Source organism: Alosa pseudoharengus, unplaced genomic scaffold (assembly GCF_046254945.1).
Source record: "Alosa pseudoharengus isolate Yale_2024_CS ecotype anadromous, Long Island Sound unplaced genomic scaffold, YU_APseudo_1.1 YU_APseudo_1.1_scf_18, whole genome shotgun sequence".
NCBI lineage: Eukaryota > Metazoa > Chordata > Actinopteri > Clupeiformes > Clupeidae > Alosa > Alosa pseudoharengus.
In genome coordinates, this window is record NW_027468650.1 from 27,996,349 (window position 1) to 28,016,075 (window position 19,727).

Genomic DNA, 19,727 nt, shown 5'->3' on the forward strand with positions numbered 1-19,727 from the left:
CCGATCGGAAAAATCAGACCAGTATTCTAAAACCATTTTTACACTCCGCGAACGGAGCACTTTAGTTGCAGACCCAGTGTAGCCCGGGCCTAATGTCTACTCAAATCTCCTTATTCACCTGGATACTGTTACACTAACTTCAATGTCACTGGATAATAGCAATTTCTTTCTTTGTGATTGCATTATGTTCCATTTACAGATTCAGTAGGGGTTCCAATATCTATTCAAGGCTTATGGCAGGTTTCATTATGCAAAGCAACATCAACCTAGTCCAATACATTTATGCATTCAAATTCTGAAATTACTTTTACAAAGCTCGTCAGTTAATTTCTTCAAAGTTTGTCCAAGGTGACTTCTTTCCTGACACTAATCTCCTTCTATATCTGTAGTATTATTTGTGACTTTGTGACTAAAATCGTCCAAACTAATATAAATGACTTCTAATAATTATTACATTTATAGTACTAATAACCTGACTAAAAAATATATGAATCACTAAAATCAGTGATTTCCAAGGCTTTCATCTGATCACAAATCACATGTGCATTTATTTGTTGTCACATGACCTTTAACAAAACTAAAATGATTAGCCATCTGAATCTTCTTAGATCATCAACTAGAACATTTCCATGCTAAACATACTCATCAAGACAAAAACAAAATGTCACACACTAGAGCCTAATTATTTATTTCTGAATGCTCCAGATATTTTGCATTTAGATGAGAGGAGACGGAAATGTCAAAATTAAGCCTTATTCAGGGATATATGGGAAATGACTCCAACACAAGCTGAAACCGACTGAGAGAGATCAAAACAAAAAGGAAAAAAAAAAGAGAGAATGACTAGAAAGAAGAAGTTCAGAATGAGAGAAATGTGTGCAACTGTACCCCTGTAGAGCTGGGTATCACCGCGTATTTCCTGAAACGGTTTGATTACGATTTACAAGGCCTCAATTCGATTCAATTTCCATTTTGATTCGATTCAATTCCATTCCTCCTGCTGTGTGGTGTATAACCTCTGCTGTGTGGGGCATGTTACATTGCATTCTCGATGCACTGGGTTTAGCCTAATTGCCTCAGCACTGAACATGTCTACTAATGCCACCACAGTAATGTTACAGTTGTTGTTGAATGGTCATGATCATAGATAGCTCCATTCACTCACCTTCATTGATTGAGCACTCTAGGTGCACACAGTGTCAGTGCTACTATGATTTTAAGTGGAAGTGAACAGGCTCTCTGTAGATTTATGCATCCATGCGAAAAATGTCTAGCCTATCAATTGATCTCATAATATAATGTAAAGGAATATCGATACAAATCGGAAAATGTATTTTTAAAACCCATATAGCCTAGCACTTTTCTACTCCTCTGAGCACTTAAAGTGTTCTACAGATTCACACACCAATGGCAGTTTGGGATTCAACGGGGCCGAGAGGACCCTGAACTTCTGGCTGCAACTTCTCCATCCCCAGAGTAGAGCTCCATCACATTGACTATCTTATATCATGATAGTTCCTCCCCCTGATAACAATCTCAACTAGGATATTGTCAAATCACCATACTGAACTGATGGGGGGCGGTGGATCTGAATTAGTGGCAGCACCAGCTCGTTCTCCTCCCCGGCGACCGTTTAAACCCGACCGTTTTAAAATGTCGAGGAAACTGCATCAAAAGCTGTTTTGCTTGAGAGTTTTACCTCCACAGCGTCTCTCTAACGATCACTGTTCAAAGCCACTGATCAAAGCGCGACATGAGAGGGAGCCCAACAACGACTAACGCATGGTTGCCAGGGAAACGACACAAAGTGACACCTCACTGCTCCTCGGGTATTGACAAGTGGAATAATAATGAAAGCAAAAAGGAGGACATGAAAAATTCAGCTTTCCTCACAAACAAGTGCGCATGTTATTAACCTCTGCTTAAAGAGGCCTTTCTAGAACGCCCTTCTGTGTCAGAGAGAGACAATGATCTGCACACCAGAGCAGCACGTCAGGAGAAATAGAAAGACTCAGAGATTCATCCAGTTCTGTGTCTCCAGATTGGCTGGGACATATGAGGACTGACAGCCCTGGCCGCCCTAATGAATGAGCCCCATTAGGACTGCTGGAGGTGAATATTAGCATACTTAATGGGCTGTGTAAAAGGAACTCGCCGAGTGACATTAGTGGTGCGGTAATGGGAGCCTGATAGCAGGATGCTCCAGCAGCCGAGTGCTAAACGCCTCTGATGGAGAGCCATCACAAACAGTACCACCAGCCACATGCTTCATGACTCTCATGATGTTGGATTATTTTATTTTTAGACAGGCATGGTTTTATATATCAGAGAGGCACAACACCCTTCTGCCTGTGCATTGCATTCCTGTGACAATGTAATAACACATCTATTGCACAGAAGGTGATATATATTTAACAGTAGTGAGAAACGGCTCCATTTCATCCCCACAAAATACCATTCATCAAATGTAGGACAAACATGGTTCACTTAACTTGTACATGAACGTGTAACTTAAAAAACACTAGATAAGTACTTTCTACTCCTTAAAATGACAGATTCAAACATATTTTGATACTATACTGGCTTGTAACAGTGATAATAGTCTCTTTGTCACTGCCACTGGGTGCCTTGAACACCTGTGTAACTTTGGAAATGTGACGTTCCTTTTCAATGCACTGGGTATGCCTTTAGCGTAATTTTCCATCAAATTAAGGTGTGCCCAGTACGTTCACAGCACAAATTAGAAAAAGACCAATTCTTATATTGTGTTGCTTTAATTTTTTACACTGAATGGGGAAAAATGGCAAAATTGTGGTGATGAGTTAAACCCTGTAGCAGCAGAAGGCCTGGGATCTGAATCCAGGGGCTGTGGTGAAGTGGGCGACTTGACCAGAGCAGAAATGAGTGTGGACGCCGTCGCTAGTTTCACACTCTATTACACACACAGGAAGATAACACAAATGACATCTCTCAGGCAATGGCGCCAAGTCATTTTCATCTAGCACAGTTGCTGGACTGATTACTCTCAAAAAATGACAAAAATTTGTCCATGTAGCCTTAGGCGTTAGTCTATAAAGTTAACTCTGGGAAATTGTCTCAACTCCCTAGACGTAATTCTGTTTTGAAAAGGTCTAGATTTAACATCACAAAGAGACTGCCAGACACAAGCCTTGACATGAGGAACAGAGAACATTTCAGTGCAGGGTTTCCCTCGTTTCAAAAAAAGGTTAAATGCATTTAAACTGCTTGTGACATCCCTTGATAATTAGACGTCTGACCCGGGTAACTTAATTTTACATCCCTTCAAACTGACCTTCAGAGTTCACATCCTAATGAGGCTGAGAGGCAGAACACAGCTCCGCTGCTCAAACTCTCGACAGATCGAGAGCAAGAAAGAGAGAGAAAGAGAGAGAGAGAGAGAGAGAGAGAGAGAAAGAGAGAGACAGAAACAGAGTGAGAATGTAAGCTAGATGGAACAAGAGCGATAGAATATGATAGAGCAAAAGAGAGAATGAGAGAGCAAGAAATGGAATGGAAGGAAGAAAGAGGGAAAGCAAGAGAGAGAATAAGAGGGACAGAGGGAGTGAAAGAGAGTGAGCGAGCTCTGACTGGCGTTGTTTTATAAGACTGAGGGGGAGACTCCCAGACACGGATTGCTCGCTCGGTAATAACCTCTATTGCAGCCCCACGGGCCTGTGTCCGCCTGTGAAGACTTCTGAGAGCCTCTGAAGGACACAGCAGTGGGCGGACCAGTCTTAACAGGCTTCCCCACCGCCTTCACAAGAACACAAGCATCTTAGAAAGCCACAGCTCAAAGTATTACACTCATAATGTCATGTAAGGCAGAAAAGAGTTCTTTTCCATTTTCTTTTTGCTTCTGTTTGTAGAAGGCTAAGCTATGAACCACACACGCCATCATGGTGGTGATGGCAAAAATAAGCCGACTATTATTATTTTTTGAACTAAGACATTTTAATATCATTGAACAAACTTCCAAAGGTTGTTATATCCTGTTATAATTGCACTTTTTGTTAATGTTATGTTAAACGTATACTTGTTTAATTTAGAACCAAATGCACCATACTGCCAACTGCCACAATGGTTCCCCCGAGTATAAGACATATTTCTAATACTATTCTAATACAATAGTATTTACCCCTATAGATTTTATTTTATGGCCCCTAAATATTCCAGACGCAGCTCACTGCAACACATCCAGCCATTACCTAACACTGACTTCCCAGATCAGGGCCAGAGCCGCTGATATACCAGCTCCTATCACCATTTGTTACCTAATTTATATCTCTTCTTCTCTTCTTCTCGCTCTGTCTCTCCAGGAAGAGAGTGGGCGTGAGGTTATTCTCTATTCTCACCCTGTGTATAAGATACCTAGTAGTGAGTAATACCTTTGACCAGCATGTTGAGGTCATTGTTATCTAATAATTGCTTCTGGGAGGCTGATAAGTCTTTAATATATTGGCTCTTTGTCCAACAGGGTCGACTCTGCAGAGGGTCCCAATCTTAAGCAGCATCTCTAAAGGTGATGATCTATGAGAGCTTTTTGAGCAAGGTTACCAGGCAATGTTGTTTGGGCTGATATTGGGCTACACATGTCTGTCTGGAGAACTTCAATCATTTGTGGCAAGTTGTTGTAATTGTGCAATCAGAACACTTGGAATCAATCATGTGACGGGAAACTCTGCTCAAAAAGTGGATCCATCAAGGCCCCAGCTGTGGCGCAACTGGCTGGGGCACCTGCACCGTACGCCGGCGACCCGGGTTCGATTCCCGCCCTGTGGTCCTTTTCCGGATCCCACCCCTGCTCTCTCTCCCATTCGCTTACTGTCACTATCATTAAAGGCATAAAAAGGCCAAAAAAATATACTTAAAAAAAAAAAAAGTGGATCCATCACCTTAACAGTCTCCATATCTGATTGACTGGGCACAGAGCAGGAGCCATTATCAAACACTGTCATCTGTGGACGTAAATAAGAAAGAGCATTTTTAATATGCCGTCAATGTGGCATACACAGAAAATGTTACTGCGGAGGAGGGTGAAGTGTGTAATTACCTATTAATGATGACCTTTCAACATACGACTTGCAATTAAGGCCTTTTTCCCTGTGTCTGCCACGCTGCAGAGACAATGGCGGATTTAAGTTTGAAAGGTGAAATTAGCCTGCATTGGATTCTTTATTTCCCCCCTTGCAAATGCCATTTATCTCTTGGGAATTCACAACACAGTCTCTCCCTTGCTGTTGACAGAGTCACACTTGGTGCAGGATGGATCCACAGCGTCCACTTAAAAGTCATTAAAAGGTGATTTTCGCCAGGTGCATCTAGCGATAATAACCGGTTGAGTGAACTACACAGCAGGTCCAATGAAGACTATGTAAACAATTACCGGTAAGAGCTAAAATACTTGGTAACCATTAGCTGTCTAATTAGCCTAAGTGCAACAACACCAGCAAGCAAGCAGCAGACTCAAAGGAAGTTGGACACTTATTTATCATTGCAGAATGTACCTAGTAATTTATCTACCTATCACGTATCTAAAAAGGCCATCACAGTAAGATAGGATTAATTGCTTAAAATGACTGCAATTAGCATGTCAATCATTTCATTCTGCCAATTAATGTTTGACAGGATTATGTGTATTAACTTTTTTAACACTGAAAAGAAAATAGTCATAAATAATGAGGCTTTATGAAATTGTTAATTTTTGACCAAAGTTTAGTCCATCAACAAGGATACAAGGAGGTTTATTGTCACATGCATATAGTTACTGGAAGTAAGAAATGCAGTGAAATTATGTCTGGTGTCAGCCTATTTGTGCATTTATGGGGGGGGGGGGGGGGGTAAAAAAAAAGAGGGGGTTTAGTAGATATTAAGTGGCAAGGGCTGCATAAGAAAGGTGGGGGAGGATTTGGATTGGGGGGGGGGGGGGGCACCAACAAGGAGCACCCAAGAGCAACAGGGGCAAGGAAAAACTCCCTTACCAAGGAAGAAACCTTGGGCAGATCCACGGAGATGGGATAGTGTGCTGTGTATGTGGGGAGAGGTCAGTATGCAATATGTGTGTTGGAGAAGCTTCCTCATGAGACAATGTGCTGTGTATTGGGGGGGGGGGGGGGGGGGGGGGGTGCAGTGTGCTGTAAGTATGTTGGGGATGTGTTTTGGAGAAGCTTCCTGATGAAATAATGTGCTGTGTATATAGGGGAGAGGGGGGGGCAGTGTACTGCAAGTATGGTGAAGGGACTTACTATTGCAAGCAGAGTACTGTATGTATGATGTATGTGAGTGATGACAGTGAAGATGTGTGTGTGGGCGGGAGGGGAGCAGTGACTGTGTGTGTGTGTGTGCAGTGTGTGTGTGGGTAGGTGGGGGCAGTGTGCTGTAAGTATGTAGAGGATGTGTGTTGGAGAAGATCCTGAAGACAATGTGCTGTCTATGTATCAAAACAGTATGTGTATGTATCAAGACAATGTGCTGTGTATGTATGTAAAAACAGTATTTGACACTGTAATACTTCATTCTGAAATAACCCCTGTGTAGTTCTAAGAGAGTCTGGCACACTATATTGGTACACTCTCCCTTTAATTTGTTCCAGTCTTGTATTTTGCTCCAAAGAAATTGCAGCAGATGCCAAAACATCCTAGCAGGCAACTGTCTAACAGACACACACACACACACACACATCTCCCTGGGCTCTATTCCCCCAAAATAGCTCTGTATGTGTGTGTGTGTGTGATGTGCAATGTTCAACATGGCTGAAACCAGTGGGAAGGACAAACTGGTTGATGAAACGAGACATGCCCCATCTTAGCCTCACAGCCCCTTCTGCTCCCTGGGCTTCTGATATGATAGGGTAGCAAGCGGGCAGGCACTGGGATGGAACTAGTGGTCCTCCACCCAGTGATTCCCACCACCGCAAAGAAGTGCACGCTCTGGGCTAATGTGGCCGCCAGGACAGACTGCTTAGCCATGGCTATTAAGATAAGCTTAAAAGGTCAATTGTTTCCACAGTGAGGGAAGCCAAGCACAAAGGCACATTAGAGAGGAGTGCAATTAGCATGGTGGTCGGGTGGGGTGTGGTGTGGTGTGGAGAGAGGAGAGGAGAGGAGAGAATAGCAGGAGGTTTCTCAGTGGTGTGTGAATCCGCTTCAGAAGTGAAAGCTAATCTCCTTCAGCTGCTTCAGACAGGATGAGAGGCTGGTGACAAGTGGTCTCGTCGCTGGCCCTGCCACTGTGAAATACACTGCTCCTTGCCTCGCCTGGGTGGTCAGACCATCTATTATTCCTGAACTCCATCAATAACAGAGAGCAACAGTGTGCGTATCTTGGCTGGCTTACGTCCATATTGTTTTGATCTTAACAAAGTGACATTGCCTTCTATATTTGCAGCAGGCAGTCATGAATTATGCACACAACACAGAATCCATGCAAAGCTTTGAACAAGCTTGATTATCCCACTTGTGCAGCCTCCTGCAGGGTAAGCTGTTTATAGAGATGTACTGTGTTTAAACTCATGAATGCATATGAATGCGTGTATGTATTTATGTATGCATGCGTATGTACATTTGTTTATATATGGTCATACTTAGAGGAAATATTGCACACTGGACTGGACCAATTTAAAGGTTTTGTCAACAATTCTGGACATTGTCTTCCCTACAGGCTCAAAGGGATTGCATTTGAAATTGCTGCCACTACCTTTAATGTATCTGATGCTGATACAATCTAAATCCTAGGAACCAAAACCCTGAGCCATGAAAGTGTGAGGAGACAATTCCAGCACTCACACTATTCTACATAATCATGGAGAAAAGCACCATTAGATTTGTTTTCCAGCCTTTCAGATCAATTCACGATGACTTACGTTTGAGTGTGTGTGTGTGTGTGTGTGTGTATCTCTGTATGTGTGCATTGTTTCATTTCTTTTAAGAGGTAAACCTGCTGTTCAAACAAAAAAGTTGACTTTCTGGCCTGCTCTGCTTTTTCATAAAATTATGTAGAACCTATTCATCGTTATACTCTTTCCTTAAACACACACACACGCACACGCACACACACACACACACACCTGCTGGAGTTGCATAATGAAATGACTCTGTGATGGAAAAGGAGTTGGGTATCGATGGGGTGGTCTCAGACAGGTAAGACACCTAGGCCGGTGATGAATGGGGAGATGAAGTGATATTGCGGCTGCCCACCAGCCCCTCCGCGTCTCACAGGACAGAGCCAATCTGTGATCCACTCACTCCCTTTGGCAGCCGTCGCATTTGAATAACGGGACGATCGCGTCGGAGGTGATTTACGAGCGTGAGGCTTGCGGAACGGGTCAGGTCCAATCATCCCGAGATGAATCGGAGGTGTTCCTCGCCCGTAATGTTTCCATTTTCACTCACTCACGCCGACGGAGAGAGAGAGGCGTCGAAGCGGCGTGCGGGTGAAGAAGATGCTAATTTGTGCCGCGTCAGCTAGAAAAACAAAAATGCTAAGATCTGCTTGCTCTCGTAAACTAGCTGCGTTCTGACACTATTTCCATTCTCAGCACACAAATCACTTCTCAACCTTTGAGGCTGCAGTACATACTGTATAGAGGCTGCAGTACATACTGTATAGAGGATACAGTACATACTGTATAGAGGATACAGGGATACCATCTTACAGATCTTCCCACAGACAGAGAAGCTGACAGTCAAAAGAGGTCTGATCTTACAGACTGAAGGCCCCCATACTCATTATTCACTAAAGTGAATAATATATCTCCTCAACTGTTCATATGTGTAGGGGGCCATGGATTGTGAACTTATCTGTCAGTGACATGGTAAGGGAATCTGTCAGACAAAACGAGTAGCTTCTTAGAATTGATGAATTCATTTTACAATGTTGTGAGCACTAAAGGACTGTTTTGGTGACGATTTAATGGTGCAATTTGACTTGTGCATGTCTGAAATGAAGACACTATTTGACACATAGCTCTTATAAAACCACTGAAAGTTGGCACACACAAGCACCCGATCAGATCACTTCACTGCTGCTCAGTGACACCACTCTGGCCATCCAAGTTATTATGGCCCGGGCCCATTGGGGTGGACAGCCATTTTTCTGAGCCTCTGTTTAAATGTTCAATGAATGATCCTGTCTCTATAATCTAATCCTTGCTGTGCATCTATTCCACATCACACACTCCCCACAGCACCAGTGGAGGAGAACTTAGAACCACTTTATAACATTAAGCATTTATTTTTTATATAATTTATTTTTTATTATTAATTTCTGTGAGTCTTCATAATTAGGTACCAGGAAGTACATCAAAAAAGGTAAAAACAAACTCGATGAAAAAAAAGGAACAGTTTCAGAATTTCATCAAAACAGTATTTCATCTCTACTTTTACACTATATGCTTCCTTCAATACTTTTTAGTATTTATTATTGATTATGCCGACCCAATCCTACCAACCCCACCTCCCTTCCCCCCACCCACCGCCCCTATTAACCCATACACCCCACAAATGGTCCACATTCACTCACCCACAACAACAACAACGGCGACAACAACAACAACAAAAACAAAAACATAAATAGAGGGGTTCTAAAGATACATTTTAGAGGGCATTATAAATTTGGCTCCATTGGCTATCAAATTGTGTCTTTTTATTTGTGTCCTCTGACATTGATCTTTCAATACACAGGTAATACTTCATTAAGGCCTTCCAGTTATCTATTGAAGGAGCTTCCTTATTTTTCCAATTTTGCAATATTAGTTTTTTAAAGATAAGAGAGGAAAAAAGTGTCTGCCAGCTAGTAGGATATCTTATTCCCTCTATATCCTGAAAAATACACATTCTTGGAGAAAATAAGATTTTTCTGTTGGTATACTTAGATAACCAAATCTCTATGCTCTCCCATACCTTCTTAATTCCTTTACAGTACCAAAAGGCATGCAGGAGGGAATCACCATACAGGTTACATTTTAAACATCTATCTGATGATGTGTTATCAAACTTGCTTATTTTATCTCTCGTATAATATATATCCTTGTCATAATTTTAAACTGTATTAATCGCAGATTTTCATTAGTAGTTAATTTGTATGTTAGTGACAAGCATTCTTTCCATTTTTCTGTAACATCAACTCATAGGTCTTCAGTCCATTTATTGTATATACTTTGTAGTAATACATCACTGCTTTCCATGCTTATCAATAAATTGTACATAGAGCCGATCAATTTCTTCTTTTTGTTACTTTGGCTTAAGATCTTAGCCATTTCAGGGCTGATTTCCTTTCCCAAGTCGAAATTCCTAGTTATCCAGTTCTTCAGTTGCATGTACCTAAATATTTCTGTGTCTTTTAGGTTAAATCTACTTTTTAATTCACTGAATGGTGCAACAGAGTTGTAATTTGTGACATCTGACAACCGCTGGATTCCAGCTTTTATCCATGTTTCCCAGTATAGCTGGGTGCTCTGTATATTTATTGATGGGTTGTTCCATATTTGTATGTGCCTGGGAAGCCCTATTTCTTGATGGAGATTTTTTTTTTTTTATTCCATGCCTTTAATGTACTATTAATAACAAAGTTTGTTGATTTAATGTTGTCTTTGGAAAAAAGTGCTAACAGTAAACTGTTGCATTGTACTTGATTGTTTTCTATGTCTACCCATGGATCTTCATTTGTCTTATTTATTATACGATCAATATAAAATGTCTGAGCTGCTACATAAGTTAGGGAGATTAAGACCCCCTTCTGCTCTTGGGTGATACAAAACTTTCCTTTTCAATCTACATGCCTTATTTGACCAAATGAACGAAGAAATTATCGAATTTACCTCTTTAAAAAAGGTTTTAGGAGGCGTTATAGGAATATTTTGAAATTTAAATAAGAATTTCGGTAGCCACATCATTAAGCATTTATTAAAAGATTATCAAACGCATATTCACAGTACTTACCAATAACTGTTAGAGTCCTTTTAAAAGTACTTCAAAATTAATGGCTACTGACACCATATAAATCCACAACAGAAACAGTCTGAATAGCCTTCTAACACTGATTAACTTTATAGTCTCTCCATCTAATACCTTGTACATTTCTAACAGCAATGTGTTTTCAATTGGTCGAGACATCTAATGGGTATTTCAGTTCCCTGTGGTATTAGAGGGCTTCTGCAGCTCAACTCTGTCCATCAATAAAAACTGATAACATGTAATTTAGAACATAACATCATCAAAGCCTTAAAACATGTGCTTTCAGGTTCGGAAGAAAACAACATGAGTTTCCCCTTTTCCGTCACAATCCCTCTGAGACGGATTCCACTTCATCCGACAGCGCGAGCAAAATGCCCCAATCATCACTGCAGAGAGCTGGTCTGACAGCTCCAGAGGTGACTGGCTGAAGAGGAACACCTCTCTCCTTCTCTCTCTCTCTTTCTCCTTCATCCACTTGTTCATACTTTCATCCACTGTCAGTGCACAACAGTCATATAGTGTGTGTGTGTTGTGTGTGTGTTGTGTGTGTGTTTATGTGTGTCTCAGCCAGGATGTGGGACAAATCACTCGAGACAGGGGAAAGGAGAAACAGTAATAAACTGGCTCCTCTCCAACCTGCCTACTGTGTGTGCGTGTGTGCGTGCTCTTTTCCCTCCTCACTCTAGTCCATCTCCCAGTCCTGCTCTTTCTCTTTGAAAAACAGAGGCACGTGTTCCATGTACTCAAAACCTCAAAAATAAGTTGCAAATACTCTTTCTCTACTCATTCTCTCCCCACCCATCTCCCTCAATCTCTCTAGACATCCGTGATTGGGTTAAGAGGGTCTGAACGCTGAAGCCCTCTTCTCTCTGATAGCTGCTAATGGGTCTCATCTCATCTCTTGTGGCTGAGCGCATTACTGGATCACTCCCAACCCCCTCATCTTCTCCTCTCCTCATCTCCTCTCCACACTCTTCATCTCCTCTCCTCTCCACTCCACACTCTTCTCCTCCTCTCCACACTCATCTCCTCTCTTCTCATCTCCTCTCCTCTCCACACTCATCTCCTCTCTTCTCATCTCCTCCTCTCCTCTCCACACTCTTAATCTCCTCCTCTCCTCTTCTCCACACTCTTCATCTCCTCTCTTCTCATCCTCTCCTCTCCACACTCTTAATCTCCTCCTCTCCTCTTCTCCACACTCTTCATCTCCTCTCTTCTCATCCTCTCCTCTCCACACTCTTAATCTTCTCCTCTCCTCTTCTCCACACTCTTCATCTCCTCTCCTCTCTTCCTTTCCACTCCACACTCATCTCCTCTCCTCTCCTCATCTCCTCCTCTCCACTCCACACTCTTCTTCTCCTATCCTCTCCTCATCTCCTCTCCACACTCTTCATCTCCTCTATTCTCCTCCTCACCCCTTTTCTCATCTCCTCCTTTGGATCTCCTTCACCAGGGATGGTCCAGGGTCACAGAACAAACATTAACAGCAACTAAAACTATACTTAACTTCTCCATTTTTACCAGCTCATGTGACAGAGTGAGCCTCTTGGAGGTTTGGTTAGTCGGAGAACATCCTAACTGTGATTAAAATGTTTGCCTGCCAGTTACAAACTAGCTATCACTTCCTTGGATGCTCTTGGAGAAAGAATCAAAGAACATTATTCACTGCATTTCTGACCCTAATCAGTGATTAGAATAGGCTGCAGTGTGAATTGCACTGTAAGACAAAAATTACTCTGTGAGCCATAAGCTCTATGTCATTGGTCTATGGCTTTTAAAAAAAAAAAAAAAAACAGAGCCAATCCCATGCTGGAAAAAAAGGGAGCTTAGACTTAGATGATCATACCCTTGCTACAGTCAGACCGAGTGAAGCAGGGGATTATCTCGAGGTGATTCAGTCAGGCAAAACTGAGTCAGAAGGCAGAATTTCAAATGTACCACACAGGTAAGTTGATAAGGAGAGAGACAGTGGGAAAAGATGTAGGGATAGGGATGACATTAACAAACACTGTTATCTCTCTACACAGAGTGTGGAGTAGGAACATTATCAGACATTCTAAGGCCCCTCAGATTGTAGGTGCTTTACAAACCTGTAATTTATTTATTTAGCAGATGCCTTTATCTAAAGCTACTCATGCTATTAATATATTGTTCATTTGCCGAAAACACAAATGAGAGAAAATTAGGATTAGTGAGTAAATGAAAACAACACAGAGGCTTCTTATTAAGAAGAGTAGTGCAAGGTGCCCTCTTCTCTGCCTCCCTCTCTGTCTCCTTCCCCCCTCGCAGACTCCTCCTCAGGCCTGTCTATCTAATCTGGGCTCTTTGCATGAGGAGTTGTGTGAGTAAATGAATGAATGAATAAAGGAAGAAAGAACTGTTGGATGACTCTGATCTGGCAGGAAAATGAAGAGTGCGCACTCTCCTCTCCTCCTCCTCCCCTCTCTCCTCCTCCTCTCCTCTCCACACCACTCGGCTTCCCTCTTCCCTTCCCATGTCTGAGGTCTCGCCACGGGGAGGTGGGGGAGTTAATGGCATGGAAAATAACGAGAGCAGAAAATCCTGCAAATGCTGGGATTTGGCTTCCAAAAGATTAATGCGGCTGCTACATGTTTCATTACAGCCACGTGAAAAAAAGTCAAGGCTGCTTCTGTCTGCCTGTAGCTGCTCAAGTTTATGGCGAGGCAATGCAGTCGTTGTTCTATCCCTCAACAGCACTGCAGTGCGTGAAGAGAGAGGACTGAGTCACTGAGCTAAATCTCAGCGCAAACACAAAGTTTATGAAGAGGAGAAACGGTTATTGCACCAAATCTCAACACACACAAAGATTTGTGTAGGGAAGCGTAACTTGGAGTACAATGTTTGTAAACACTGAGGTTTACATACAGAAGAACCAGACACTCACCTCACCATTATCTCTTCAATGAAAACCAGAGAATGACACTACCTAGTCATTAGCTTGACTGCCCCATATTTCTGCATCTCCAGGATTTTAAAGCTACGCCCTCCTCCTCTTCCTCACCTTCCTCCTCAATGTCAAACTCCCATCTACATCACCTTCCACACTAACAATAGCTACAAAGCAATTCCATTTGGCTGGCAGCCAGTCGCTGGTGCTGCTGTTTCTGGGAGGCAGCATTCTCTCATTACAAGGGCCGTCTCTCCTCGCCACCTTGGGCACCTCATGCCAACTGCACCAGTGCAACAAGGGCACTCACCGGCTGGAGAGGCTACATAAGAGGGCCCTGTGGGCATCAGAAGCGCGTAATGGAGTTAAAGGTGCAGTCTCCAATTTCTGTTAAGAGGTTGTTGATAGTTGAGGTAGACAGCCAATCAAATTACAATGCTCCCTTTCGCACTCCTCAAGAAACATTCTGATTGGCAAAGAGCTTGATCTAAGCCACTTGCTTCCCATTTACCGAGCCAGCTCTGTGCACATTGTATGTATTTTTTACATGGCCAGCTAGAGGACTGTGAGGAGCAATTCATTGAATTTTACAAAAAGTGTACTGGATCACAGACCTTACCATTAGGGATTCCTCTCCCACATGTTGAGCCATTATGATCCAAGGCCCCAGACATACTGTATGAGACAACACAGCTAGTCTTGCACAAGGGAAAGAGCCAATTATGTTAGTGATAATGGCTGAGGCGAGAGATTACTATTATTCATGGATTGGGAGATAATTATACCCTCAACAATACAGAACCAAACAGTGCAGCATTGGCTATGCAGACTTTTTACTCACATGAAGTAGATGGGGTATCCGCCTTCAAAATACCAGCAGTATTTCTTGGCCTCGATACACTGCAATGTAGGATAGAGAAAAGAAAAAAGTTAGCTTTCCATTATTTTATTGAGTTTATCATTACCGGTACCGGTGGAATGTATTTAAACAAATTAATTAGTCACTGTAGGAAAATAAAGGGACTAAAATGAATAGGCTCTATGAAAGAGGGTAAAAACACTAAAGCACAAACCAGTTACAAGGTATTTGAATGCAAGGGTGAGCTATTTAATGTTATCATAAAATTATATAATTTTTTATTTCATTATTATCTTCATTTAATTTGCTTTAATACAACCCATACATATAACCCATAGGAAAGCAACAATATAACTGAGATGTTGAGATGCTCAAGCTCATCTGTTTCTTCTAAAGTGAAATAGGAGAAATAAGTAGTCAGTTCAAGTCAGGGTCAGTTTAAGTCCAATTTCATCTCAAAATACCCAGTTTTTCCTCTCAATCTATGCATATTTCTTTGTATTTCTCCTAGGGGGGCTTTATGATTACAAAATGTATTTCTTGTGAGACAAAGAAAACACATTTTTGAGACAAAACATTTTCCTTTAGGAACCGATGATACTATCTGAACTGTTATTATGTACTGGATTTATTATACATTCTCTGAAAAAATAAAACATCATTGTCCATGGTCTGAATAATCAATTCTATAGTGCTCTGCTGAGAATAATTTATCTAACAGACATTTGCAAAAGAGCTTTATGTAGGTGCCATTTAACACAGACTGGACTGTCTGTAGACATCTCTACCTCCCTTTATAAAGGAAATAGAGAACCTTTCTTTCAGTCTGTATTTAGTTAAGGATGAGGATGACTTGAGCCATACACAGCTATGGCCTGTGACATGAACCCAGTTTGACCATCCGTAGTGCTGTCCATCTCTCTTTCTCACTTTATTTCTTTCTCCCTCCCTCTTTCTCTCTCTCTCTCTCACTCCCTCTTTCTCTCTCCCTCCCTCTTTCTCTCTCTCTCTCTCCATCTCTCTGTATGGAGTAAAAGTACCTGTCAAGGTGCATCATTCTCAGGATGGGTAAGTGAGGATCTCTCCCTTGCTCTTGAAAATCGATGTGCAGCAAATAGACGCTGTTAATGGCTCTCAAACATTCGTTTCACAAGACAACAAACTTCCGGAAAAGTGTCAAAAGCTGTCAGGCCTGGGCCCCACTAACAACACAAACCCTCCAACACCCGGTAACTCAGAGCAGCAGGAAGGCTGTGTTTGATCATTTAGGGGGCTAACACCAAACACTTCCCTCTGCATGCTACTGCAAGGAAAACACATGCAGAAAAAATGAGGAATGAGGCAAGCTGAGGTGAAAAATATCTCAGAGAAAGAAAGATACTTATTTGTATCTACCTTGAGCACATAGTGCAGCTCTATAGAAACCACCATACTTTTTTCCCTCCTAAAATATGCTCCTGTACACAGAGGTCTGTCAGTATAGTGGTGGGCGGAGGAGAAAGCAATGAGAGAGAGAGAGAGAGAGAGAGAGAGAGAGAGATAGAGAGAGAGGGGGAGACATTCCATCCTAAATAGGCAGGCATAGTTTCCATTCTCTGAGGTCTGTTGACAAGGATGGTGCATAACTGTCAGTGCAAACTTCAGCTACCACACACCTCTTCCAGGAGCCAGCCTGTATTTACCCACCCCAACAGCCTATCATCTCCTACAATCCAATATACTCAATCTCTTTACTTCAGACTTAAAACAAACGGTAGCCTACTCACTTTTAAGCTCTCACACACATCAAGGTAGATGTATTTAAAAGGCACAGATTTGAGCTGGATGATGTGATGTGAAGTAGTGCAGAAAATACAATTGTGAAAACTGATGATGAATCAAAGTTTTAACAATCAACGTGAAGGGGGAAAAAAATACAATATCCGAGCTACCCAAGCATTTAACTCTACATCGAAGACACTGACACAGGGCCCTATTAGGCAAGATCATTACTCTGAAGGTCTGAAGCCATAATTTTTATCTCAGTGTGCCTTATCTGCCATTATCTCGTATCCTTTTTTCTTAATTATTCATTACTTGCAGTAAACACCCTGAGAGGTAGCCTGAGCGTTCTGTCAGTGCAACTTGTACTTTGAAGTGCGCTATTCAGATTAATTCTCCTCTGCTAATGGACATTAATCTATTTGCTGCTGTGTGTAAGTCTAACCAACTGACTTTCTCAGTGATGAAGCCATTTTCTGTAGCTTGAATAATAACAATAATAATAGTATCAGGGGCCAAGTGGAGATTGCAGGCTGTGTGGAAGCGCCTTATTAACCACTTTACTTCTCTTACGTAAATTCTGTTTCTTAAGTCCTATCATTCATGCTGACAGTGTTTTGGCCTGCCTGTCAGCTCAATAAGACTACGAGCTGCACAACATGCTCCATGCGGCCTCTGCTGAACATATGCTGCCATGATGCCAAGACTCTTACCGCCGTGTTACAATATCTGATGGGTCATCAGGGAGACAATAGTTCTCAAGCTTTCACAGCGAATCCTAAACGTCTAAATATTCAGACAGAAAGACAGACATGATGCCAACAGACAGGATGGGATAGGACTCCGTAGGAAATATGAAGGACAGGTAAGGGATAATGGATAACATTGCATCACATTTGGGTAGCTGAAAATAGTCTATGCCAAGATGGCAATGCAGCCATGACACAAAGCTGAGTGGCTGGGACACCTTGAAGTGCATCATAAATATTTATATGTATTTCATATTTTTATAAAATAATATTATGTAAATGTTGATTTTTTTTTTACTACCTTCAATGCAGTGAAGTCTATTATCCCAATTACACCACAGTTGCCATATGGCAATTCAATACACATGAGTTACATTTACATTTTGTCATTTAGCTGACGCTAGGAGTTACGTGAGTTACACACGAACAGCACATGAGTTCAATCAAGCATTAGGCTATGCATACTCACAGGATACAATAGATTATATAGCAGGAATTATGAGATGTAGGCTTGAGAAACAAGTGAAAACAATGCTGAATATAGAATATTAAACAGAGAAACACACTTTAGAACCCATCTAAATGAGTCTAGAGTTGGCATAGGTGACTGGACCTTTGCCAAAATTCAGTTTAAAAGAACATGAATGAGACTAGTGCAGAAGCTACAATGAATGAATTAAGAAAAAGCATTGCACTCACAACATCAAATATTCAGAGAGAGAGAGTTTAAAAGTCTGAAATTGGCATCAACATCTGAACTGATTCTAAAATCCAGTTTAAAAAAGGAAACAGTTGTTGAAGTGCTTCAAAGCAGGGATACAAATCAAAAATGGCAATTCCCATCGGATATCCAGAGCAGTTCCAAACTATACTCATTCAGAAGTCCTCCACAGATCAAAGTGGCCAACGTCACCAGTGAAACATCAGCAACCCGATGGTATTACAAGAATTTATCGAGACATCCGCTGGGGGGGGGGGGGGGGTGGGGGGTGGGTGGTGGCGTGGGAGAGGGAGTGGGGGGCGCAGGTGTGTATTACAATCAGCCAAGTGGTGATTTATGTGACAACAACCTGGATCCCCGCCGCTGGATCTGGTGTCACCCTCAATTATGCCCAACTCTGCTCGCCACCCCCCTCCCTTCGACACCCCATCCATTCACTGCGCCCAAACAAGACAGACTCATTGATGCCCTTGAATATAAATGCCCCTGATTTAAATAACTCTGCATGCCCTGCGTCTCCCTCTCGCTGGCACGTCCCCTCGGCCTACACGGCTGCGGGGGAGGACAGGGATGTACAGAGAGGTCGGCCTATGGACAATGTTTGCGTTCAGAGACGTCCGCACTGTGTGGGCCGCACGCTGTATGCCTGCTGGGGTCCCTGACCATGCTCGCTCAATGTTCTCTCTTTTCATCTCAATGGACACAGTGTGTCTGATTCCCTGAATATATCACTCTGACATAGACAAGAGGAGACTGAGAGGGGTTATGAGGATGAGAGGCAGTGTTAGACTTATCTAACGTTCAATCGGTTTTTGGTTTATTCTCTGGTTCTCTTGTGCTTCCCAGACGTGCTGCTGTCCCACCGCGGCAGTCTCATGCCAAAACATTACTTTACCTTTCCAAATGTTACTTTACCTTTTACTTGAATTTCTTAATTACTGTATTTCTGCAAACTCAAAGCTGCTGTGAGACTGCTGTTGTCCCGACTTTGAGGAAGAGAAGCCTGTGCGAGCTCTCAGTGTTTTTATAAGGGCAGCATCAGACGTTCGCAGAGATGGTCCTCCCACTCTGTGCAGGGGCAGACGCAAGTGGACAGAATGGGAAAGGTCAGCGATGTTCAATTAACACAGAGTGTCAGGTGCGATCTTTTAGCCCCGACTGCTCCTTTAGCACTCACACAGACAAATACCTCCTGACACGCAGAAATCTCTACCTAACAACATACACGTGTGGGACACACAGGAAGACAAAGGGAATAGAGATAGAAAGAGACAGAAAGACAGAGAGAGAAAGAAAGAAAGAATGAAAGAGCAACAGAGGAATAAACAAGAATAAGCAAGAGAGTGATACATAGACATATAGATAGATAGATAAATAGACATAAAGACTGAATTAAGGAGAGGGGGTGAAACAGCATTATGAAATGGAGAGAGAGAGAGAGGAAATTAAAGAGCATAGGGAAATGGAGAGAGAGAGAATGGAAGAGTGACAGAGCATGACACTACATCATTGGCATGAGCAGAAGAAAACAGGTTGTTCTTTCCCAATTTGTTCCAGAAATTTCTCCCGTGAAAACTGGAACAGAATAGGGCCTGTCCATACTCCTAAGCACCAGCACCCCCTAAGGTGCCCACGAACAGGGACTCCAGCTCTGGGGCAAACAAACAGGGGCACAAAGCAGGGGGCATAATGGGCTGTTTGTCATCGAGGTGGGCAACAGGAGAATGGGCAACAGACTGGGCAACCAAACGGGCAGCAG

The 19,727-nt window shown here is 42.3% G+C and overlaps 1 protein-coding gene across 1 annotated transcript in view; it reads right to left on the reverse strand.

The window, feature by feature from the left end:
• The window catches only part of vopp1b (VOPP1 WW domain binding protein b), a 44,701-nt gene that overhangs the window by 17,769 nt on the left and 7,205 nt on the right, over nucleotides 1-19,727 (reverse strand). The window contains exon 2 of the mRNA XM_076291347.1: nucleotides 14,720-14,778. Coding sequence (XP_076147462.1) covers nucleotides 14,720-14,778 — 59 coding nt within the window. The remainder of the gene's footprint in view (nucleotides 1-14,719; nucleotides 14,779-19,727) is intronic.